Genomic DNA, 23,776 nt, shown 5'->3' with positions numbered 1-23,776 from the left:
TACCTACAAGGAAGCTGTAGTCAGGTGGGGGTCAGGCTCTGCTCCCAGGGGAGCAGTGACAGGACAAGAGGGCATGGGATGAAGCTGTGCCAGGGGAGACTGAGGTTGGATATTAGAATAGAATAGAATAGAATGAAGCAGGTTGGAAGAGACCTTTGAGCTCATCCAGTCCAACCTATTCTCCAACACTAATCAACTAAACCATGGCACCAAGCAGCCCATCCAGGCTCTTCCTAAGCAGCTCCAGGGCTGGGGACTCCACCACCTCCCTGGGCAGCACATCCCAGTGGCCAATCTCTCTGGCTGGGAAAACTTCTTCCTAAGCTCCAGCCTAACCCTCCCCTGGCACAGCTTGAGACTGTGTCCTCTTGTTCTGACCCAGGAAGCACTTCCTCACAGAAGAGCTGAGTAGGCACTGGGATGGACTGTCCAGGGGGTGGTGGAGTCACCATCACTAAAGGGCTGGGAGCAAAGCTTGGATGTGGCACTGGGTGGCATGGTTTAGCTGCTGTGGTGGTGTCAGACCATAGGCTGGACTCCATGAGCTCAGAGGTCTTTTCCAGCCTCTCTGTGACTCCAGGAGAGCTGTTGGCTACTTACTCCTGGGGCAGGCTGGGAGGTCCTTTGCTGTCAGAGACTTCAACCTCTGCTGCTCTGTTTGCTGACCACCCTTGGTCTCTCCTTGCCAGGGACCATCATTAAGAAGCTGCCCCAGGAGGCTGCAGTCTCTGTGAAGGACACAGCCATCCTCTGGTGGAGCTGGACAGCGAGTGCCAGGAGTGCCCTGGCTGCAGAGCAAGGCAGAGGTGAGAGCCGGGGGCCGGAGCTCCAGCGCGCGCTGCGGCGAGCGGCACAGCGTGGCCAGCCGAGAGTGGGAGATGGGAGATGCTGCTGAGATTGCCCTCCTGGCTGAGCAGAGCAAGACTGCCACCCAGGGCACTGGGAGCAGCAAGCTGCACTTCTCTTGGGCCTTGGGTGCTGTGTCACCCCCAGCACGCAGGTACTGCGCCAGGGGAGGTTTCGGCTGGAGGGGAGGAGAAAGTTCTTCCCAGAGAGAGCTGTTGGCCACTGGGATGTGCTGCCCAGGGAGGTGGTGGAGTCCCCAGCCCTGGAGGGGTTCAGAAAGGGATTGGATGTGGCACTTGAAGCCATGGTTTAGTAGTCCTGAGGCCTTGGGTGCCAGGTTGGACTTGATGATCTCTGAGGTCTTTTCCAAGCTTATTGATTCCACGACTCTATGCTCCAGGGGCAGGGCTGCAGTTTGAGTACCATCCTGGTAAGTTTGTTGGCCAAAGAATGCAGAAGGTTTTGATGTCTGCCAGGAAGGGCCAGGAGGATGAGCAGAGGGCTGGAGCACCTCTGCTCTGAGGGCTGAGGGAGTTGGGGCTGTTCAGTCTGGAGAAGAGAAGGCTCCCAGCAGACCTAATTGTGGCCTTCCAGGAGCTGCAGGGGGCTACAAGAAAGCTGGGGAGGGACTGTTGAGGGTGTCAGGGAGAGATAGGACAGGGGGGGATGGAGCAAAGCTAGAACTGGGTAGGTTCAGCTTGGCTGTTAGGAAGCAGTTCTTCCCCAGGAGGGTGCTGAGAGCCTGGCACAGGCTGCCCAGGCAGGTGGTGGAGTCCCCAGCCCTGGAGGCATTCAAGAACTGTGTGGCTGGGAGGAGCCTGTGAGCTGCTGCCAAACATAAACCTCTTGCTCTGTTCTTTCTTTTCCCCTGTGCAGCTCCCCAACAGCCACCCCCAAGCCCCAGCTGCCCCTGTGGTGACAAATAAAGCAGAAGCCTCAGTGAGGGCAGCCTGGTCCCCCCGAAGCCAGAGCCTCCCATTGCCGGCGCCGGCTGCGGCCTGGAGCGCAAGAAGCTGCCTGGCTCCAGCTGGGTGAGGCGCCAGGAGGCTGCTGGCCCTGCCCCTGAGCTCACGGGGAGCAGCCTGCCAGAGGAGGCTGACTAGCAGTTCAGTGTCTGCTGGCAGCACCTAGGGCAGAGCCCTGCTTGGAGTTCCCAGGGAGCAGCTTGGTGAGCACAAAACCATCAGAGAGTCAATGAAGTAGGAAAAGACCTCAGAGATCAAGCTCAACCTCTAGCCTAATCCCTAACACCTCCTGACAACTGCACCATGGCTTCAAGTGCCACATCCAAGCCTTTTTTGAACCCCTCCAGGGATGGGGACTCCACCACCTCCCTGGGCAGCACATCCCAAGGGCCAATCTCTCTGTCTGGGAAGAACTTCTTCCTCACCTCCAGCCTAACCCTCCCCTGGCACAGCTTGAGACTGTGTCCTCTTGTTCTGGTGCTGGCTGCCTGGGAGAAGAGACCAACCTCTGCCTGTCTACAACCTCCCTTGAGGGAGTTGGAGAGAGCAATGAGGTCTCCCCTGAGCCTCCTCTTCTGCAGGCTAAGCAACCCCAGCTCCCTCAGCCTCTCCTCACAGGGCTGTGCCCCAGACCCCTCCCCAGCTTTGTTGCCCTTCTCTGGACACCTTCCAGCACCTCAACATCTTTCCTAACCTGAGGGGCCCAGAACTGGACACAGGACTCGAGGTGTGGCCTGAGCAGTGCTGAGCACAGGCACAAGGACTTCCCTGCTCCTGCTGGCCACACTCTTCCTGCTGCAGGCCAGGATGTCCTTGGCCTTCTTGGCCCCCTGGGTGCACTGCTGGCTCATGTTCAGCCCCAGACCTCTTTCTGCCTGCTGCTCTCAGCCACTCTGACCCCAGCCTGCAGCACTGCCTGGCGTTGGTGTGGCCAAAGTGGGACAAAAAATCCCAAGCAGAGAAGCAGCTCATTATTGCCAGGAGTGTGAGAGCAGGAACAGGACCTAATACTTTGTCAGAGATCCCAGCCTCTCCAGCAGACTCATCTCAGGGCTATCTTGATAGAGCTTGCAATAACAAACCCTTTGCTCCTGCCAGGTGCTGCAGTGAGGTTTGCCAACAAGAGCAGAGATGGAGAGAAGGTCTGTGCCAGGCTGCAGGGGGGAAGCCAAACTTCTGGCTGAGCTCTCAGACACAGAAGTTGCTGTGAGGTGGATGAAGGATGGGAAAGAGCTCAAGGGCAGTGACAAATATGAGCTTCAAAGTGGGGGGAAGAAGCATAGCCTGCAAATCCTCCACCCTGCAGCAGAGGCTGCTGGAGTTCCTGAGTGCACCTGTGCAGGGGATCAAATGGTCTCAGCTGGCAGTGAAAGGTGTGTGACTGTCTGGGCTGCTCTGCTTTAGGGACTCTAAGCCAGCAGAGTCAGCAAGGGATGGGCAGAGAGTGCTCCAGAGGCTGTGCAGGGAGTTTTGGGCTTTGCTTTGATTACTGTGATTTGGTTTTTCCCCCTTGGGTTTGGTTTGGTTTTGGTTTCTGTCAATCCCCTGAGGCATAAGAACAGATTTTCCCAAGGCACAGCAGCTGGCCTGCTGGGTGCAGGGTGTTCAGACAGAAGGCTGCACAGAGAAACAGCTAAAGGCTCTTTTGTCTCAGTGGTTGCTAGGTTGGAACCAGTACTGTTTCATAGCTGCCTCCTTTGGGTGTTCTTGCCCTCATGGCAGTCCCTTCCCTCCTGATGACCTGGTACTTAGCCTATGGTTTATCAAGGCTGGAAGTTAGTCTGCTTGTGCATTAGCATCTAGGGATTAGATCCATAATGAAGCATGAGTGTTTGGTCTTAGGATAAATGAATACCTCCTGTAGGTCATCAAATCACAGCAGGGGTTGGGTAGGAAGGAACCTTTAGAGGTGAGCAGGGGTAGCCTCAGCTAGACAAGGCTGCTCAAAGACCCATCCAGCCTGGCCTGGAATGTTGCTAGGGCTGGGGCATCCCCCAGCTCTCTGGCCAGCCTGTGCCAGAGGGAAGATGCACCTACTTAGGGCTCAGGGCGTGCATTTCCTGCTGGCCAGGCCATTCCTGAGCACCACTGTGTGTCTGGGTCCTGTTTCAGCACAAAGAGGAAAGTGGAGGAGCTGTCAGGGCCAGCACTGGCAAGCAGGCTGAATTGCTTTCTGAGACCTCTGAGGCCAGCCTCATGGTTCAGTGGTACAAAGATGGCAAAGAGATCACAGCCAGCAAGGAATTCACGGTGGGAGAGAAAGGAAAGCTGCAGAAGCTTGTGGCTGCAGCTGTGACAGAAGAAGATGAAGGAACATAGCTGTGCAACATAGGAGATGACACTCTGCCTTGTGATTGAAAAGTCTCAGGTGAGTCTGGGATGCAAAGGTTGGAGCAGAGTCTGTTAGAAACTCAGGACTGTTCTGACTGCCATCCACAGTTGATTGCCACAGCTGCCACTGCTGTCTGCAAGCTGTGCCAGGGGAGGGTTAGGCTGGGTGCTAGGAAGAAGTTCTTCCCAGCCAGAGAGATTGGCCCTGGGGATGTGCTGCCCAGGGAGGTGGTGGAGTCCCCATCCCTGGAGGTGTTTAGGAAGAGCCTGGATGAGGCCCTTGGTGCCATGGTTGAGTTGATCAGATGGTGCTGGGTGCTAGGTTGGACTGGATGATCTCAAAGGTCTCTTCCAACTTGGTCTCCCCTCCCCTCCCCTCCCCTCCCCTCCCCTCCCCTCCCCTCCCCTCCCCTCCCTTCCCCTCCCTTTCCCTTCCCTTCCCCTCCCTTCCCCTCCCCTCCCCTCCCCTCCCCTCCCCTCCCCTCCCCTCCCCTCCCCTCCCCTCCCCTCCCCTCCCCTCCCCTCCCCTCCCCTTCCCTCCCCTCCCCTCCCCTCCCCTTCCCTCCCCCTGAGCCCAAGCCATGAGCTGCTTTCTCTTTCCAGATGAAGCTGTTAACTTTGTCAACAAGCCCAAAACGCCTCCAGAGGTCTCAGGCAGTCCTTCTGACAGCCTGGAGCTGGGGTGGGAGGTGTCAGGCGCCAGTGGAGCTGTGCTGTGGCAGAAGGATCACAGGGAGGTGAAGCAGGCCCAGAGGACAGCAGTCAGCTCCCAGGGGACGCAGCACAAGCTCAGGGGCAAGCAGGTGACACGAGCAGCCCAAGGGAGCTACAGCTGTGACACAAAGGATGACAGCACAACATTCCAAGTCAAAGTCAAAGGTGAGAAAATGCTGGGAAGGCCCAAACTAAAGAAACCTTCCCTTTTGGGTGGGGTCTGACGTTTGGAGGATCACCTCACAGCCTCTCTGGGGGGAAGGATTTCAGCTGGAGGACTTCAGTTCTGGCAGCTGCCCTATCAACCTTCTCAAGGTGCACTTTGGCTGCCATGGAACCATCACAATTGAAGGGCAAGGCTGGCCAGTTGTGCATCTCTCTCAGCTCCCTGCTGTGCCTGCAGAGAAGCTCCTGCAGAATCATAGTGTGAGGCCATAGCAGAGGTGCAAGGATAGAGACAAGGCAAGGAGGAGGTGCTGAGAGAGCTCTGATGAGATGGAGAAGAGCTGAACTGCAGTGATCCTAATCAAAGAAGGGGAACAGTTCCTGGAGAGGGAGACTGACTGAAGACTGAAGCTTCATTGACTGGAAGCTTGGGAACAAGAGGGAGGAGGGTTCAGGGAGTGCCTGGTGATGCTCTAAGAGCCAGGTCCAAATCTGTGCTCCAATGATGACTTTTTTACCCTTTATCCCAGAGTTCCCATGCACTTCTGCACTGTCAGCCAGATGGAGGGGAAAGAGTTTTCTTGTCTTGAGTGGGCTACCATGATCATAGAGTCAGAGAATTGTCAGGGCTGGAAGGGACCTCAAGGCTCAGCCAGTTCCAACCCCCTGCCATGGGCAGGGACACCTCACACCACAGCAGGTTGCTCACAGCCACCTCCAGCCTGGCCTTCAAAACCTCCAGGGATGAGGCTTCCACCCCCTCCCTGGGCAGCCTGTGCCAGGCTCTCAGCACCCTCCTGGGGAAGAGCTTCTTCCTAACAGCCAAGCTGAATCTCCCCATTTCTAGTTGTGTTCCATCCCCCCCAGTCCTATCCCTCCCTGACACCCTCAGAAGTCCCTCCCCAGCTTTCCTGTAGCCCCCTGCAGATCCTGGAAGGCCACAATTAGGTCTGCTGGGAGCCTTCTCCTCTGCAGCCTGAACAGCCCCAACTCCCTCAGCCTGTCCTCACAGGAGAGGTGCTGCAGCCCTCTGCTCATGATGCCACCTGGCAAGGGCAAGCACAGTGCAATAGGAGAGACTTGGTTAAGAACTGGAGAAGACAACTGCAAACACCCTCAAGCATGAGTGCTGTGGTTTGCTTCCAGAGACAGAAGAGATGTTTCCCAACAAGGAGAAGGTACAGAAGGAGGTGAAAGCTGCACTGACACAAAATGCCCCCCTGAGCTGGGAGGTGGCCCAGGAGAAGCCCGAGGTGAAATGGTCCAAGGAAGGGAAGCTGATCACTGCCAGCAAGAAGTTCAAGGTGGAGTCAGAGGGCAAATCTGGTGGGCTGGTGGTGAGTCAGCTGGAGAAGAAAGCTGCTGGGGAGTACAGCTGTGAGGCTGCTGGCCAGAAGCTGACCTTCAAGGCTGCTGTCCCAGGTGAGACACATCTGGTCTGAATTACAGGAGAGGATAAGAACTGTAGTAGCTGTTGCACAGTGGCTCAGTGGCAATAGTCTGTAGGCTTCACCTGATCTTCTGTACCTCCTTGTCTGGGCTTGCAGATGTGGAATGGTTGTTTCTAGTATGGCACAAAGGCTGAGCTCATTCTGTTTGAGTTAAAGGAGGGTTCTGCATGGTGATTTCCCACCACAGGATTGCTGTCAAGGACCCTCTTGGGGATAGGACAGGATAGGACAGGATAGGATAGGATAGGATAGGATAGGATAGGATAGGATAGGATAGGATAGGATAGGATAGGATAGGATAGGATAGGATAGGATAGGATAGGATAGGATAGGATAGGATTACCCAAGCTGGAAGAGACCTTTGAGCTCTTCTCCATCCCCAGGCTCCTGCTTCCCTAGTTCCCACACTGCAGTTGGCATCCATAGAAGGGTAGATTCTTCCCAGTGAGGGCAACCTGTTTGGGCAGGTGACAGCCCAAATCTTTTCCAGGTGCCTGCACAGAAATGTGTAAGCCTGAGCTCATTCACTCCCTCAATCAATGTTTGCTCCCTTCAGAGCCCAAGCCTGCCTTCATCACCCAGGAAAAGGTCCAGCAGGAGGTGAATGCTGTCCTGACAGAAAGTGCCAGCCTCAGCTGGGAGGTGGCAGAGGACACAACTGAAGGGAAATGCTTCAAGGATGGCAAACTGCTGATTGCCTCTAGAAAGTTCAAACTAGAAACCCTGGGCAAGCCTCAGGGCCTGGTGGTGGAGCAGCTGGAGAGGAGAGATGCTGGAGAATCCATCTGTGAGGCTGCAGGCCAGAAGCTGCCCTTCAAGTTGGAACCAACCGGTGAGCTCTCACCGAAGCAGCTCTCTGTGTGGCTTAGAGGGAAACAACAATGGAGATTCCCTACCTAGGAGAATAGAATGGAATGGAATGGAATGGAATGGAATGGAATGGAATGGAATGGAATGGAATGGAATGGAATGGAATGGAATGAACCAGGTTGGAAAAGACCTTTGAGATCATCCAGTCCAACCTAGCACCCAGCACCATCTCATCAACTCAACCATGGCACCAAGGGCCTCATCCAGGCTCTTCCTGAACACCTCCAGGGATGGGGACTCCACCACCTCCCTGGGCAGCACATTCCAATCTCTCTCTCTATGAAGTACTTCTTCCTAACCTCCAGCCTAACCCTCCCCTGGCACAGCTTGAGACTGTGTCCTCTTGTTCTGGTGCTGGGGGCCTGGGAGAAGAGACCAACCCCCACCTGGCTACAACCTCCCTGCAGGGAGTTGGAGAGAGCAATGAGGTCTCCCCTGAGTCTCCTCCTCTCCAGGCTAAACAACCCCAGCTCCCTCAGCCTCTCCTCCCAGGGCTGTGCTCCAGACCCCTCCCCAGCCTTGTTGCCCTTCTTTGTGTTAAGGATTTGAGATGGAAATTGTTAATTTTTCCTCTTTTAATGCCTGTCCTAGAAGCAGAGGCTAAATTTGAGCACAAAGCTGTCCAGGAGGAGCCTCTTGTTGTTGCAGAACATGAGAGCATCACACTGAGCACCTCAGTGACGCCTGAACCGGCTGCACGCAGTGGCTGAAGGATGGAACAGAAATCAAGGGCAGCAAGACATAGGTGATTAAGAGTGAGGGGCACCCAGGACCCTGCCAGGCACCCTGGCTGAGAGCTCAGAGCCTGCTGCCTACAGCTGCCAGACAAAGAATGCCAAGCAGGCATTCCAAGTGCAGGTGCAAGGTGGGGAGAGAGCAGTGCACGTTGTGTCCCAAAGCTCTACTGCCTTGGGAGGGTGGAGGACACTACTCTGAAACTGTTCCAGCCTCAAAGCCTGACTTGGTGGTGCAGCTGCTGTGGCTGCCCCAGCAGAGGCCAGCAAAGTTCTCCTGCTCCCAAATGCCCAAGTGTAGCCTTTTGCTGGCTGCCTGAGGGAAGCCAGCCCCTGGCTGAGCCTTGAGGTCCCTTCCAACCCTGACAGTTCTCTGATTCTGTGATTCTTAGGATGATTCATTTGCTACAGTTGCCCAGAACCAGCTTCTTGGAACAGGCTTTTGATCTTTTCCTTTCCCCACAGCTTTTCTCTTCTCCTGCATCTGTGAAGTTTGCCCAGAGCCTGGAAGCTGTTGCTGCTGAGATTGGAGGCAGCATCTCTCTGAGCTGGGAGGTGAGCCAGGCCAAGGGGCAGGTGGTGTGGCGCAGGAGCGGTGTGGAGCTCAGAGCCAGCAAACGCTTCCAGATTCACCAGGAGGGGCTCAGAAGGAGCCTGAGCATCACAGGCATCCGGGCTGAGGATGAGGGAGAGTAGTCCTGCCAGCCCAGGGTTGACAAGAGCAGCCTCAGGATCACCCCCAAAGGTATGGCTCCTTTGGTGGCAATGTGGAGGGAGCTTTGGGTTTGTCCTCAGTTGTTGCACCTGGGGTGGGTTGCAATGACCCCCCCAGCCCTTCCCAACTGACCATTGCCAGAGCAGCTCAGCTGGAAAGCAAAGGAAGCTGTATTGGCAAGCAAAGCTCCAATCTAAACTATGGAATGCGATGGCTGTGTACAGAATACACAATGGTTACATCCAGTTACAATTCATCAACAACACCAGAACCCCCCTGGACAAAACCAGGGGGTTCCCAACACCTTCCCCCTCCCTGCTCCCCTCCCTCCCTCCCTCTTGCAGTAAAGAAATCTTTCCTAATAGCCAACCTAAACCTCCCCTGGTACACCTTGAGGCCATTTCCTCTCCTTCTGTCACTCAAGCTGTGCCAGGGGAGGTTTAGGCTGGAGGGGAGGAGAAAGTTCTTCCCAGAGAGAGTTGTTGGCCATTGGGATGTGCTGCCCAGGGAGGTGGTGGAGTCCCCATCCCTGGAGGGGTTCAAGAGGGGATGGGACGTGGCACTTGGTGCCATGGCTTAGTTAGTCCTGAGGCCTTGGGTGACAGCTTGGACTTGATGATCTCTGAGGTCTTTCCCAACCTTGTTGCTGATATGATTCTATGATCCTAGGGAGAAGAGACCAACACCCACCTTGTAGTGCATTTGAGGCTGGAATTAAGTGTCCCAAATGTCAAATGGGATTTCCTCTCCCCCCAGTTGTTTGTCTCTCTTCCTGCATCTTTATGAACCAAACTTAGACCTGGGAAACATGAAGATTCATTTCAGGCAGGCCTAGAGGAAAGCTGGGCAGGAGCTGTTACGAGAAGGACAGAACGTCTTCCTGACAGCTGGCCTGCAGAGCTGGCAGAAGGAGCCAGGGAGCTGCACAGTTTCCCTATGTTCCATGAGGAGGTGGTTGGAACTCTCCTCAGCAGCTTGGATCCCCACAAGTCCATGGGACAGGATGGGATCCATCCTAGGGTGCTGAGAGAGCTGGCAGAGGAGCTGGCCAAGCCACTCTCCATCATTTTTCAGCAGTCCTGGCTCACTGGAGGGGTCCCAGAGGACTGGAAGCTGGCCAACATGGTGCCCATCCACAAGAAGGGCTGGTTGGATGAGCCAGGGAATTACAGGCCTGTCAGCCTGACCTCAGTGCCAGGCAAGATCATGGAACAGGTCACCCTGAGTGCAATCACACAGCACTGACAGCATGGCCAAGGGATCAGGCCCAGCCAGCATGGATTCAGGAAGGGCAGGTCCTGCCTGACCAACCTGATCTCCTTCTATGATCAGGTGACTGCCTGGTGGATGTGGGGAGGCCTGTTGATGTAGTCTACCTGGACCTCAGCAAGGCCTTTGACACTGTCCCCCATAGCAAACTGCTGGCCAAGCTGTCAGCCCATGGCTTGGACAGCAGCTCTCTGAGCTGGGTTAGGAACTGGCTGGAGGCTGAGCCCAGAGAGTGGTGGTGAATGGTGCCACAGCCAGCTGGCAGCCAGGCACCAGTGGTGTGCCCCAAGGATCAGTGCTGGGCACTGTGCTCTTTAACATCTTCATTGATGATCTGGATGAGGATCTTGAGTCCATCAGCAGTAAGTTTGCAGACAACACCAAGCTGGGGGCAGGAGTTGAGCTGTTAGAGGACAGAAGGGCTCTGCAGAGGGACCTGGACAGGCTGGACAGATGGGCAGAGTCCAAGGGCAGGAGATTGAACGCATCCAAGTGCCAGGGGCTGCACATTGGCCACAGCAACCCCATGCAGTGCTGCAGGCTGGGGTCAGAGTGGCTGAGAGCAGCCAGGCAGAGAGGGAACTGGGGGTACTGGTTGATGGAAGGCTGAACATGAGCCTGCAGTGCACCCAGGGGGCCAAGAAGGCCAAGGGCATCCTGGCCTGCATCAGGAAGAGTGTGGCCAGCAGGAGCAGGGAAGTCATTGTGCCCTGTGCTCAGCACTGGTTAGGCCACACCTCGAGTCCTGTGTCCAGTTCTGGGCCCCTCAGGTTAGGAAGGAGGTTGAGCTGCTGGAATGAGTCCAGAGAAGAGCAACAAAGCTGGGGAGGGGTTTGGAACACAGCCCTGTGAGGAGAGGCTGAGGGAGCTGGGGTTGCTTAGCCTGGAGGAGAGGAGGCTCAGGGGTGACCTTATTGCTCTCTCCAACTCCCTGAAGGGAGGTTGTAGCCAGACGGGGTTGGTCTCTTCTCCCAGGCAGCCAGCACCAGAACAAGAGGACACAGTCTCAAGCTGTGCCAGGGGAGGTTCAGGTTGGATGTTAGGAAGAAGTTCTACACAGAGAGAGTGATTGCCCATTGGAATGGGCTGCCCAAGGAGGTGGTGGAGTCCCCATCCCTGGAGGTGTTCAGGAGGAGACTTGCTGGGGTGCTTGGTGCCATGGGTTAGCTGTTTGGGTGGGTTGGATTGGTTGATGGGTTGGACACAATGATCTTGAAGGTCTCTTCCAACCTGGTTTGGTTTCTTCTAAATAAATATGGGTTATTCTAAATAAAAATAAATGGTCTGCTCTGCCCTGGCAGATGTTTTTTTCCCAGAGCTGCATCTGAAGGGAGGTGAAAATTGGAGAGCTGAAGCACTGCCCCTGTGAGGAGGGCCTGAGGAAGTTGGGGTTGTTCTGCCTGGAGAAGATAAACTCCAGAGGGACCTCAGAGTAGGCTTCCAGTACTTCAAGGGGCCCTCAGGAAAGATGGGGAGGGACCTCCATCAGGGCAATGTCATGATGGGATGAGGAATAAGGATTTGAAGCTGCCAGAAGGTAGATTTAGATTAGCTCTTAGGCTCACTCTGAAGAGGGTAAGGCACAGGAAGAGTTTCCTAAGAGAGGTTATGGGTGCCCCCTGCCTTGGAGTGTTCAAGGTCAGGTGAGATGGAGTTTGGAACAACCTCATCTAGGGGAAAATGTCTCTGCCCATGGCAGAGGGGTTGGGCGAAAATGATGTTAAGGTTCCTTCCAACTCAGAGCAGTCTATGAGTCTGTGCTCTGAAAAGACAAACTGGCAGTGTCCTGTTCCTTACTAGATGCTGTCCTCATGTGGCCACTTAGGTTTAGCAAGAACTTCACACACACTTGTTCTGTTCCACTGCTCTGTTGAACTCCTCCTTCCTCCCTGACTTTGTCACTGGGATGAGATGCCCTTTGCATGCAGGCTGCTTTACATCTGAGCCCTGCTCCTGAGGATGAGTCAAGGTGAAATCCCTTCCAAAAGGCAAGGGCTGCAGGAGCACAAAATGGTGAATTGGTTCTGATGAGTCAGTGCAAAGGTGCAGAGTTAAAGAGGAATATGCTGAGTGCAAGAGACTCTGAAGCAAAGCTACAGCTGGGGCAAAGCATGTGGCAGATGTCCCTGTGGCTGCTGTGGTCCAGACACACAGCCAAGGCTGTAAGCTTGCAGAGAAGGATGTGAATGGGACAGGTTTCATAGAATCATAGAATGGTTTGGCTTGGAAGGGAGCTTAAAGCTCATCCAGTTCCAACCCCCCTGCCAGGACAGCTCCCACTACACTGGCTTGCTCAAAGCCCCATCCAGCCTGGTCTTCAATACTTCCAGGGATGAGGCATCTACAGTGTCTCCAGGCAATCTGTTCCAGTGTCTCACCACACTCACTAAAGGACTTCTTCCTGATGTCCAATCTCAATCTGCCCTGCTCTGGGTGGAAATCAATGCTCCTTGTCCTGTCACTGCAGTCCCTTCTCCAGATCCCTTCTCCAGCTTTCCTGTAGAATAGCATCCTTTGGCTTGCAAGAGACCTTTAAAGATCCTCTAGTCCAACCCCCTGGCAGTGCACAGAGACATCTGCAGCTGGATCAGGTTGCTCAGTGATTAGGATGCAGGAGATGGGAGGCTTGTGTTTAGGAATCCTTGGCAGATTTTCACTCCTTAATGTGGTTAACTTCTTTTGAAGCCTGTGTAAAGTTCTAGCAGCCATAAAATCCTCTGCTGGAGCTGGTACTGTGCCTCTAGGGTCAAGCAGGGAATGTGATTCCTGTGCTGAAGAAGGAAAGTGGCCAGGAGGGGATGTTGGTCTGGAATAACACACACTCCATGTGCTCTGTCTGCAAGCATGCAGAAGGTGATCACAGCAGAGCCAGGCATGATGAAGCTCAGGGAAATCTTCCTCTCTCTCCTTTCACAGCCCCAGAGATCAGGATTGTTAAAGCCCTGGAAGATGTGGAAGTGAATGAATAGGAGAGTGGATCTTTTGTCTGGGACATTTCACATGGTGAGGCCCAGCCCCAATGGTCCAAAACTGACAACAAGCTGAAGGCTGCTGCCAACATCAGGATGCCTCAGGAGGGTAGGAGGACAAAGGGGAATCTTGTTCCTGCATGGGGGTGGGGTGGAGTAAGTGCTGAGAAGAAGGACTGAGAAGAAGGCTCTGACCTTCCCAATCCAAGGAGGAAGGTTCAGGAGAGTTAGCCTATTGTTTTGGGGGTGCAGCTGGGCAGGGACAGGAAGGTGGTGAGAACTTAAGGCAGATTTGGTGGTGTGAGCCCATCCCATGCCACCAGCAGTGGGGAGGAATTTGTATCTTCTGATAATGGGTGGGATCCTTCTCTTTCAAGTCCTTCCCAGATGGTGGGGACCACATTCAATCAGTCCCTGGAGGAGCTGAGGTTATTGTGATGCACAAACAAAGGAATGTTTGAAGGCTTTTTGAGCCACTAAGTTCAGTAAAGATTGCAGAAGTGTGCAGAATGCTACTGAGGGATTCCTAAATCCCTGCTCTCCTCTTCCCCCCTGGATCCAGAGCAATCCATTAGCATGGTAAAGGAGTTGTGTGACGAGGATGTGACCGAGCCTGAAGAGGCCACCTTGGAATGGGAGACCTCCACTCCATCTGTGAAACCTCCCAGATGGCTGCTGTGTGGAGAAGCCTTGCAGGCTGGCAGAAACATTATCATGCAGCAAGAAGGCACCAGCCCCAGGCTGACCGTCCTGCAAACCAGTGCCAGCGTGACAGGCACCGTGCAGCTCCCCACTGGCAAGTCCAAAGCCACAGCAAACCTACTTGTCAGAGGTAAGGTGTCCTGGCTTGGCTGCACCATGGAGAGATCCTCCCTCTCACAGGGCCTGGGCAGTCATTTGTTTCAGACAGCACTGTCTAGTGTGCAGCTTCCACGCTCTGGGCTCCTGGCAGTGTAGGTGCATGTGGAAGATCTGGTCAATTCCCAGCTCCCAGTTGTTGGTTGGAACGCTGGGACAGGCTGCCCAGGGCAGTGGTGGAGTCCCCATCCTTGGAGGCATTGAAGAGATGTGCAGACATGGCACTTCAGGACACAGTTGAGTGGGCATGGTGGGGTTGGGCTCATGGTTGTACCTGTTAATCTTTGAGGTCTTTTCCAAGCTTAATGATTCTGTGATTCTATAGATGAGACATCCATGCCTTAGGAAAGGATTTGACTCCATGAGTTTGGAGTGCCTGGTATTCAAATGGAGCCAAGGCTAGGCTTTGGGTTGGTTGTTTTTTCCTTCTTGACTTTACCACAGAGGACAAAACCAAAGAAATTTGCCAGGAGAGATTATTTTGTCCCATTCCTGAGCTAGACAAGTTTGCCAGCTCATGTAATGAATCTGCTTGGTCATTGACTTGATCTGGGACCAAGCTTCCAGGCTTGATGTCTTCTGCTGTCACCATGGTAAATATCTCCAATCCCATTCTAAAGTCCTTGTTTTGACTTTCCTTTGCTCATACTTGAATGGCAACTCTAATCAGCAAGCAATTCAGTAAGTATTGATCCCTGCATCTGCAATGTAAAGTGTTGCCTTACAGAAACCTTGCATTCCCTAAAGATCCTCAGGTTGGGTTTGCTTCAAAGCCAATCAGGTCTGTAACAGAAACCCGCAGCATCATCTGAGCAGTTCACCAAGCAGCTGGGAATGACATACAGGAAATAAACTGGCATGAAATACAGATCAGAAACTTTCCTCTTCTGCCCATTCCCCCTTTCTCCTTCCCTACCCCTGCTTTGCAGATTCCCACATACAGATCACCAGGAAGCTGGAGGACAAGAGAGCTCTGGAGCACCATTCGCTCATCTTGGCCTGTGACTTCAGGCCTTCTCCCAAGAGTGTGAAGTGGTTCAAGGAGCACACAGCCACTGAGCCCTCTGAGAAGTCCAAAATCAAGCAGGAGCAGCATTCAGCAGAGCTCAGGGTTTTGAAGGTGAAGCCTGAAGATGCTGGTGTGTCCAAGGGCAGGGCTGGAAACGCGGAGACTGAAGCCACACTGCCTGTTGAAGGTACAGATGGTGTGCAGCAGGGAGGTTGGCCTGGTGATGATCTGGGTGAGGGCATTGAGTCCATCATCAGTACATCTGCAGATGACACCAAGCTGGGGCAGGTGTTGATCTGTTAGAGGGTAGGAGAGCTCTGCAGAGGGACCTGGACAGGCTGGACAGATGGGCAGAGTGCAAGGGCAGGAGATTGAACACATCCAAGTGCCAGGGGCTACACATTGGCCATAGCAACCCCAGGCAGTGCTGCAGGCTGGGGTCAGAGTGGCTGAGAGCAGCCAGGCAGAAAGGGACCTGGGGGTACTGGTGGACAGCAGCTGAACATGAGCCAGCAGTGCACCCAGGGGGCCAAGAAGGCCAAGGGCATCCTGGCCTGCATCAGGAAGAGTGTGGCCAGCAGGAGCAGGGAGGTCATTGTGCCCTGTGCTCAGCACTGGTTAGGCCACACCTTGAGTCCTGTGTCCAGTTCTGGGCCCCTCAGGTTAGGAAAGAGGTTGAGGTGCTGGAAGGTGTCCAGAGAAGGGCAACAAAGCTGGGGAGGGGTCTGGGGCACAGCCCTGTGAGGAGAGGCTGAGGGAGCTGGGGTTGCTTAGCCTGCAGAAGAGGAGGCTCAGGGGAGACCTTCTTGCCCTCTCCAGCTCCCTGAACTGACTGTGTTATGAGCCATAGAATCATAGAATACTATGGGGTTTGAAGGAGCCTTTAAAGGTAGGGCACATCCTCAGTACAGCAGGTCTGGAGCTGGTCTGACTCAGCATAGAGAAAGCAGTTTGCTGCTGTCCTTAGTATGCCACATGGCTCCAGAGATGGAGATTCCTGAAGAACATTTCTGCTCCTGATGATGCAGCCAAGGGCTTCCTTAAATCTAGCCTAGCTTGTTGAGTAGCTGCTCCAGAGAAGTGTGAAGCTGTCCCTCTGGCCTTCACTCCATGCCTGCTCCAAGCCCTGTTCCCTGTGAGGAGATCTCCTTTGCCTGACAGATGCCCCAACACAGAGAGCAATATGTCCTTGCAACCTCACAGCTGCAGAGTCATAGAGAGACTGCTGCTGTAGCACTGGCTCTCATTCCTTATCCATGGCAATGCTTCTCTCCTTCCTTTCACCCACCCAGGAACAGGTTCTGCTTTCCCTAACACTCATTGCAGTCAGGAGGTGTGGGACTGCTTTGGGGTCTGCATTGGCATCAGCAGCATTGCAAGGGTTTCCTGCAGCTCTCTTTCAATAGTGGGCAGCAGCTGAAAGTGCCTCAGCTGACATATCCTGGTTGTGCTCTGGTTTGGCTGCTAGCCTTCAGAGGAGCCTGCTGCCTTCATGAAGGCCTTGGCTGATGGCTTTGGGGAGGAGTGTGGTGTGATGTACCTGCAGTGTGAAGTCTCCAAAGAGAAGGTCAAACCTGCTTGGAGAAAGGATGGTGAGAAGATCACTTCTGGTAGCAAGTAGGAGCAGACACAGAGTGGGAGCCCCTGTGCCTCCTTAGCCATGACCTAGAAAAGACAGATGCAGGCTTACACACCTGTGACACTGGCACTGATGTTGCCAAGCCAAAGGTCAGCGTCCAGGGGAAGTACTGTGGGTGATGGCCATCCAAAGAGTGCTGTAATTCTTGGTGCCCTTGGTCACTTGGTCTCACAGCTGTTCCTCCTAAAGCCTCCCATCACAAGGTGGTGTCTGAGCAAAGCCCAGTTCCTCTTGAAGGACAGCTGCAGCATTGTTGATGGTTTCACACTCACATGTGTGAGACACAGTTTGAATGTCTCTGATTTGAGCATCAGGAAGCAGCTCCATCAGACATTAGGCAGAAGTTCCTTATTGTTGAGGGTGGTGAGACACTGCAACAGGCTGTCCAGAGAAGCTGTGGCTGCCCCATCCCTGCAAGTGTTTAGGAGCAGGCTGGATGAGGCTCTGGGCAAGCCGGGCTAGTAGGAGGTGTCCCTTCCAACTGCAGCCATTCCATGATGGTTCCATGAATATTAGGTGGGGGTAGGATGGTAACAAGTGAACAAACATCCCATTTCTCCTAGCTGCACAGAGAAATACCTCAGACAACATCCCAGAGGCCTCCTACCTGACAACTTTTCTCCCCTCTAGCTCAGTGAGTCTTGACTTCTCTCCACTCAGTTCTTCCCGCAGTCCTTCCACCGCAATGCCCTTCTCTGTAGCTCTGTGGTGACTCTGAGTGGATAATGGCTGAGAAACCCTTCCCATGTCAAACACACCTGGAATGAATGCAGTGGTGTCTTCCCAGCTGAGTGGACAAAGCAGTCTGATGAGCTAACAATGTCCACACCCCTGCCCATGTCATTGTACCAAGCCACTTTTTGTCCTCCAGGGCTGAACATTGGCATCACCAAAGGCTTGAAGAACACAGGAATCCAGGAGGGAGCAGATTGCACTTTTGAGTGTCTTGTGTCCCATGAAAGCATTGCTGACTTCAGCTGGACACTGCCTGGGAGCCAAGTGGAAAGCGGAGGGCGATCTGAAGCCTCCGCCGCGCGGCAGCAGTGCACACTTCCCGTCGGGGCCGTGGCTCCTGGGGATGCTGGGGAAGTCATCCTCACTGCCCCTGCTCTGACCTCCAAGGCTTCTCTGGGTGTGAAAGGTAAGGAGATGAGAAAGGCTCTGGGGTTTGCATCCTTGGCTGTCTTTCCAGGAGGTTCTGTCAGTTACCCATGAAGGCAAACTTTAGTGGTGATCCAAATGAAGAGCAGCCTTCGTTGCCAGCCTCAAGGCACTGAGCTTTGGCCTTGGAAACAAGGGAAATGCTGAAATGTTTTAGAGGTGTTTGAGAAGGGCAGAACCCACTGAGCTGTCTCATTGGACAGACAATTGCTGCTCACACTGTCTGCATGTGAGAGAATCAGCCAAGGCTCTCTGTGCAGGCAGCAGACACGATGACATCCCTTGAAATGGATGCCCTCAGGACAAGTCCTCAGCTCCTGTAAGCAATTGTAGGACCACAGAATGGTTTAGGATGGAAGGGACCTTCAAAGGTCATCCAGTCCAGTCCCCCTGCAGGCAGCAGGAACATCTGCAACTAGATCAGGCTGCTCAGAGCCCTGTCCAACCTGACCTGGAGTGGTTCCAAGCATGGGACTTGTACAACCTCACTAGGTGACCTGGGCCAGGTCATCACCCTCAGTGTCAAACATTTCTCTCTTCTATCTACTCTAATTTCTTCCTTAGATCTGGCTTATCAGAATCCTTAACAGCCACTGAAACTCCAGAGCTGCCATTCCTGGGCCCTGAAGATCTGCTTTTCTCCCCCTTTCCCTAGCCTGATGTCAGTCATTCACTGGGGAGTGTGAAACCTTGCTGGGCATCTGAGTTGTGAAACCCTTGATAATATATTGGTCATGAGTTGTATTCAAAGTGCCCTTGGGGTGTGGTTGGTTGGTTTGGCTTGGTGGGGTGTTGTGGGTTTGGTTTGGGTTGGGTTTGGCTTGGTTTGGGTTTGGTTTGGGTTTCTTTATGCTTGGTTTGGTTTTGTATTGTTTTGATTTGGGTTTGGTTTGGTTTGATGTGGATTGGCTTTAATTTGGTTTGGTTTTGATTTGGTTTGTTAGAATCATAGAATTGTTTAGGGACCTCAAGGCCCATCCAGTCCCAACCCCCCTGCCATGGCCAGGGACACCTCACACTACAGCAGGTTGCTCAGCACCACCGCCAGCCTGGCCCTCACAACCTCCAGGGATGAGGCTTCCATCACCTCCCTGGCAACCTGTGCCAGGCTCTCACCACCCTCATGTTTTGTTCTGTTCTGTTCCCCTCTTCAGAAAAACCTCCTGAGGCTGTAAAGCAGCTGGAGGACAGAAGAGCAGCAGCAGGACAGGACATCAGCCTGAGCTGGGAACTGTCAGAGCCTGATGCCGCCATCAGGTGGTACAAGGACGGCAAAGCCATCCGGAAAAGCCAGAAGTGTGACTGGCACCAAGAGGGCACAGGAGCCACTCTGATCATCCATGAGCCCACAGCCAAGGCCAGGGGGGAATACCCCTGTGAGACAGAGGCCTCTAAAGCAAAAGCCGGGATCACAGTGCAAGGTCAGTGGAAGCATGCAGGGGCCAGGGTGTACAGAAGCTGGGCTAAAGGTCTGCAGCCTGTGGGAGATGCTCTTCCCTCCCAGCTCCCTCACCAGGAGCAGTTTTCAGTTGTCACAACCTGTCATGGATTAAATATTCAAACAAACACCAAAGCTGTGAGCAACTTCAGCACCTCCAAGGCACTGAAGTAGCTCTTGTGCTGCTTCACAAGCCCATCAAACCTGGCAGTGTGAATGAGTCTGCCTTGAGCATGGGTGATCAGAACTGCCTGGGGGCTGCAAGAGGAGACCTCAGCCACACCTGTGCAGTGACAAACATGCTGGAAACACTCTGCCTCCTCTGCTTTGTGACAGAGGAGAGGAGAGGAGAGGAGAGGAGAGGAGAGGAGAGGAGAGGAGAGGAGACTCGAGGAGAGGAGAGGAGACTCGAGGAGAGGAGAGGAGACTCGAGGAGAGGAGAGGAGACTCGAGGAGAGGAGAGGAGACTCGAGGAGAGGAGAGGAGAGGAGAGGAGACTCGAGGAGAGGAGACTCGAGGAGAGGAGACTCGAGGAGAGGAGAGGAGACTCGAGGAGAGGAGAGGAGACTCGAGGAGAGGAGACTCGAGGAGAGGAGAGGAGACTCGAGGAGAGGAGAGGAGACTCGAGGAGAGGAGAGGAGAGGAGAGGAGAGGAGAGGAGAGGAGAGGAGAGGAGAGGAGAGGAGAGGAGAGGAGAGGAGAGGAGAGGAGAGGAGAGGAGAGACCTTTGAGATCATCCAGTCCAACCTAGCACCCAGCACCATCTCATCAACTACAACCATGGCACCAAGGGCCTCATCCAGGCTCTTCCTAAACACCTCCAGGGATGGGGACTCTACCACCTCCCTGGGCAGCACATTCCAGTGGCCAACAACTCTCTCAGTGAAGAACTTTCTCCTCACCTCCAGCCTAAACCTTCCCTGGCACAGCTTGAGACTGTGTCCTCTTGTTCTGGTGCTGGGTGCCTGGGAGAAGAGACCAACCCCCTCCTGGCTACAACCTCCCTTCAGGGAGTTGTAGACAGCAATGAGGTCTCCCCTGAGCCTCCTTTCCTCCAGGCTAAGCAACCCCAGCTCCCTCAGCCTCTCCTCCTAAGGCTGTGCTCCAGACCCCTCAAGCCCCATGAGGAGAGGCTGAGGGAGCTGGAGTTGAAGCTGGTGATCCTCTAAGATTGGTTCTTCATCTGCTAGGATGAGAGCAAACAGCCTCAGGTTGTATCAGGGGGGGTTTAGGTTGGCTATTGGGAATAGTTTCTTCACCCAAAAGATTATCAAGCTCTGGAACAGACTGTCCAGGGCAGTGGTGGTTTCACCCTCCCTGGAGGGATTGAAAAGCCATCTAGAGGTGGTGCTAAGGCACACAGGGTAGTGGTGGGCTTGGCAGGGGTAGGCTGGAAGAGTTAGATGTGGTGATCTCAAGGACCTTTTTCAAGCTAAAGGATTCTATATGCTGTAATTCTCCAAGGGAGGGCAGAGGAGATCCCAGAGCACTCTGTGCTCAGCACTTGGGTAGTTAACAGAGCTCTTTCTTTCTGTCTTTCTTTCTTGGTTTCTCCCTTCCAGAACAACCTAATTATGCTGTCCAGGAACTCTCAGCCCTGAGAGCTGCTGAAAGGGGAACTGCAGTTTTGATTGGCCAGAGCCAGAGAGCTGCATCCTCTGTGGTCTGGAGGGAAGGCACTGCTGAGCTCAGGGCTACCAAGCAGTCTGAGATCACAGAGAAAGGACAAATGCTGCAGCTGGCCATCAATGACCTGGAGAAAAGTGACAGTGACACTTCCCCCTGTGCCATTGGTGATGCCCAGTCCAGAGCCAAGCTTGTGGTGCAAGGTGTGCATGAGATTGTGCCTCTCATCTCTCCAGCAGAAGCCACTGTGTGCAGAGGCAGATGCCTTCCATAGTGGTGAAGGGTCTGGAGCACAAGTCTGAGGAGCAGCTGAGGGAACTGGAGTTGTTTAGCCTGGGGCAGAGAAGACTGCAGGGATGCCTTCTGGCTCTCTGAAGGGAAATTGGAGTGAGCTGGGGCTCGGTCTCGCCGAGAACAAGCAATAGGACAGGAGGAAATGGCCTCTGCTTGTACCAGGGAGCTTTAGGCTGGACACTAGGAAACATTTCCTCCCCCAAAGGGTTGCCAAGGCCTGGAACAGGCTGCCCAGGGCAGTGGTGGAATCTGCTTCCCTGGAGGGACTTACAGACAAAGATGTGGTGCTGAGGGGCATGGTTTAGTGGTGATCTGGCAGTGCTGGCTTAACAGCTGGGCTCCAGGATTGTAAAGGTCTCTTCCAAGCAAACTGAGTCTGTGATTCCATAGAAGCAGAGATCACTGATTTCTGGCTCTGGCTCACTCATGAGCTGGAGCCACTGCATGGGGCTGGGGCAGAGCTGTATACAGCAGCAGGGAGCTGGGCACACAGAGCAATCTGCCAGCTTGAACAAGTTACACCTGGAGCACTGTGGATGGGACTTGAAACCTGAAGAGCTGGTGTGAGGAGAGGAGAAGCTGATGCTGCTGGGGGAGCATGTGCTGAACAGCATCCAGAGTGCCTGCTGTTAGAGGAGGGAAGCATTATTCTGCCCCCAGGCTTTTCTCCCTGTCCCTGGCCATGGGGGACCCCAAGATGCCAGCCCAGGCTCCATCCCTCCTGCCCAGCAGCCTCACCTGGGCAGCTGCAGCAGGCTGGAGCTGAGGGCAGGCAGCAGCACTGGCGCCTGGCTCTGTGCCCCCCGGGCAGCATCCTCACAGGCACGGAGCTTGGCCTGCAGCTCTGCCACCTGTGAGCAAGGGGCAGCCCTGGCTCAGAGCATGCCCTGAGCCCCAGCAGCTCAGCAGGCTGGGTGCCAGGCAAAGCAGAGCTGCAGACAGAGCCCAGCCCTGCCCCCGGCAGCTCACCTCCGCTCTCAGCTGCGCACACAGCACAACGTACGGACAGACGTGGGAGTCCGGGCTGAGCAGGTTGCTCTTGAGCTGCAGGGAGAGGGAGGAGCGGAGCTGAGAGCAGCCCCGGGACAGCTCCTTCCCCTCTGCTGAGGCGGCAGCGGGGCAGCTCCTCAGCCTCCTCTGGGCTGGTGGGGCCCGGGCGGCTGCAGCCGACTCTGAGAGGGGCTCCAGAGGCAGCCCGGCTGCAGCAGGGAGGCGGCAGGGAGGCAGCAGCCCGCAGCAGCCTGCCCCAGGCTCCTTCCCGGGCAGCCCCAGCAGCTGCCGGCCGCGGGGCGAGGTGCTCACCGAGACCTGGATCTCCTTGGCCCTGCTGGCACACCTGAGGGTGTTGAGGGTGTCCTGGCAGCAGAGCGGCGAGGGGCTGAGGGCAGCCAGCATCAGGGTGCGGCCGATGGAGCCCTTCAGCAGCCGCCTCAGCTTGCTGTCCCGCTACGGGACGTGGCTCTGCTTGCCCTGCCCGGCACAGCGAGGCTCCGCTCAGGGGCTGGCCCTCGGCTCCCAGCCCTGGCCACGCTCAGCCCACGGCAGCTCTGCCCTGGGGACGGCGCTCAGGGCCCCTCGGCGGCAGCCTTCCCTCGGCCCCAGCCAGCGCCTGGCTGACGCTGAGCAGGGCCAGCAGCGAGCGGTTGATGCTGGCTCCCTCCCGCAGCCGCTCGCCCCTGCTCTTGGCCACCGCGGCTCGCTCCGAGCCGGCCAGGTCGCCCAAGCTCATCTCGGCCACCGGCAGAGCCCCAGCGAGGCCCCCGGCGCGGTCCTGCTGCTTCACCTGTACCTGGCAGGGCACAGGCAGGGCAGGCTGCGGCTCCGCAGGGCGCTCGGGCTCGCCGCTCGCAGCCGCGGCAGCAGCCCTGGCACGCCGGCCCTGGCACAGCATCGCCGCCTGCCCCCCTCCGGGCAGCGGTGCCAAGGGCTGCCCCAAGCACCACCCCTCACCTGCAGCACGGCGTGGGAGCGGGAGGAGGAGGCGTTGGCATCGGTGGGATGCTGCGTGCGGTTCCTGCTGCCCCCGAGCAGCATCTGCAGGAGCTGCTCTGCCGAGCTGGGCTGGCGGGGAGCAGGCAGAGGGCAGGGATCGGCGCAGCCCCGGCACGGGCACCGAGCGGCCACAGGCACACAGGCTGAGGCCTCCTGCGGCTCTGCAGGGCTCCTCTGGCCTCGGGCTCAGCGCTGCTGCCAGCCAGCACCCAGCCGGCTGGCACTCCCGGGTCCCCACAGCCCCTGCCCCGGGGCCCCACAGCCCTCCCCTCCCCCCTCCAGGTCCCCCAGTGCCCGCTGGCACCCCTGGGGCAGGCGCAGCGCTGCCCACACCTTGTGCCTGCTTCCACCCCCACCTGCTGGATGGAGAGACCCTGAACCACAGCTCCTCTCTCCGGATCCTCCCGGATGGGCAGAGGGCCCTTGGGCTCCAGCAGGTCACGGATCTGCTCGTTGTAGACCTGCAGCAGGCAGCTCCAGCTCAGGCTGAGGCTTGGGGCCCCAAAGGGCAGCAGGCAGAGCAGCTCTGGACCCCAGGGCCTGCTGCCCACCCAACAGCACCTCTGGCACCTGGAGCCAGCAGGAGCAGCTGAAGGTGCCTTAAAGGCAGAGGACAGCTCAGGAGGCTTCACCAGTGAGGCACTGAGCCATTGCTCCTCCAAAGCCCTTGCAGCCAGGAAGCCCTCATTGCCCTGTGGCCCCCAGCTCCAGAGGGGGCAGACCAGCAGCA

General features: G+C 55.5%; 2 protein-coding genes and 1 long non-coding RNA gene across 3 annotated transcripts; all 3 read left to right on the top strand.

Annotated features, from left to right (window-relative positions):
- Positions 1-693: 693 nt before the first annotated feature.
- LOC137456793 (uncharacterized) lies at positions 694-4,940 on the top strand. Its single transcript, XR_010991106.1, has 3 exons — positions 694-806; positions 3,924-4,179; positions 4,746-4,940. It is a non-coding gene; the product is annotated as an uncharacterized lncRNA (long non-coding RNA).
- Positions 4,941-6,178: 1,238 nt separating this feature from the next.
- On the top strand, positions 6,179-8,171 carry LOC137456790 (obscurin-like). Its single transcript, XM_068168413.1, has 3 exons — positions 6,179-6,443; positions 7,029-7,304; positions 7,934-8,171. The coding sequence occupies exons 1-3, from the start codon at positions 6,179-6,181 to the stop codon at positions 8,050-8,052; spliced, it is 660 nt and encodes a 219-aa protein (XP_068024514.1). The 3' UTR covers positions 8,053-8,171.
- A 596-nt stretch (positions 8,172-8,767) lies between these two features.
- Positions 8,768-21,405, top strand: LOC137456789 (obscurin-like). The gene is made up of 7 exons (XM_068168411.1): positions 8,768-8,821; positions 12,977-13,138; positions 13,592-13,861; positions 14,817-15,083; positions 17,407-17,676; positions 18,851-19,117; positions 20,697-21,405. Exons 2-7 carry the CDS (start codon positions 13,126-13,128, stop codon positions 21,032-21,034), a joined length of 1,425 nt encoding a protein of 474 aa, XP_068024512.1. The 5' UTR covers positions 8,768-8,821; positions 12,977-13,125; the 3' UTR covers positions 21,035-21,405.
- The last annotated feature ends 2,371 nt before the right edge of the window (positions 21,406-23,776 follow it).

This window comes from Melanerpes formicivorus, unplaced genomic scaffold (assembly GCF_026170545.1).
Source record: "Melanerpes formicivorus ecotype bairdi unplaced genomic scaffold, bMelFor1.0.p_v2 SCAF_137, whole genome shotgun sequence".
NCBI classification, from domain to species: domain Eukaryota; kingdom Metazoa; phylum Chordata; class Aves; order Piciformes; family Picidae; genus Melanerpes; species Melanerpes formicivorus.
This window is presented reverse-complemented; position numbering and strand designations above follow the sequence as displayed.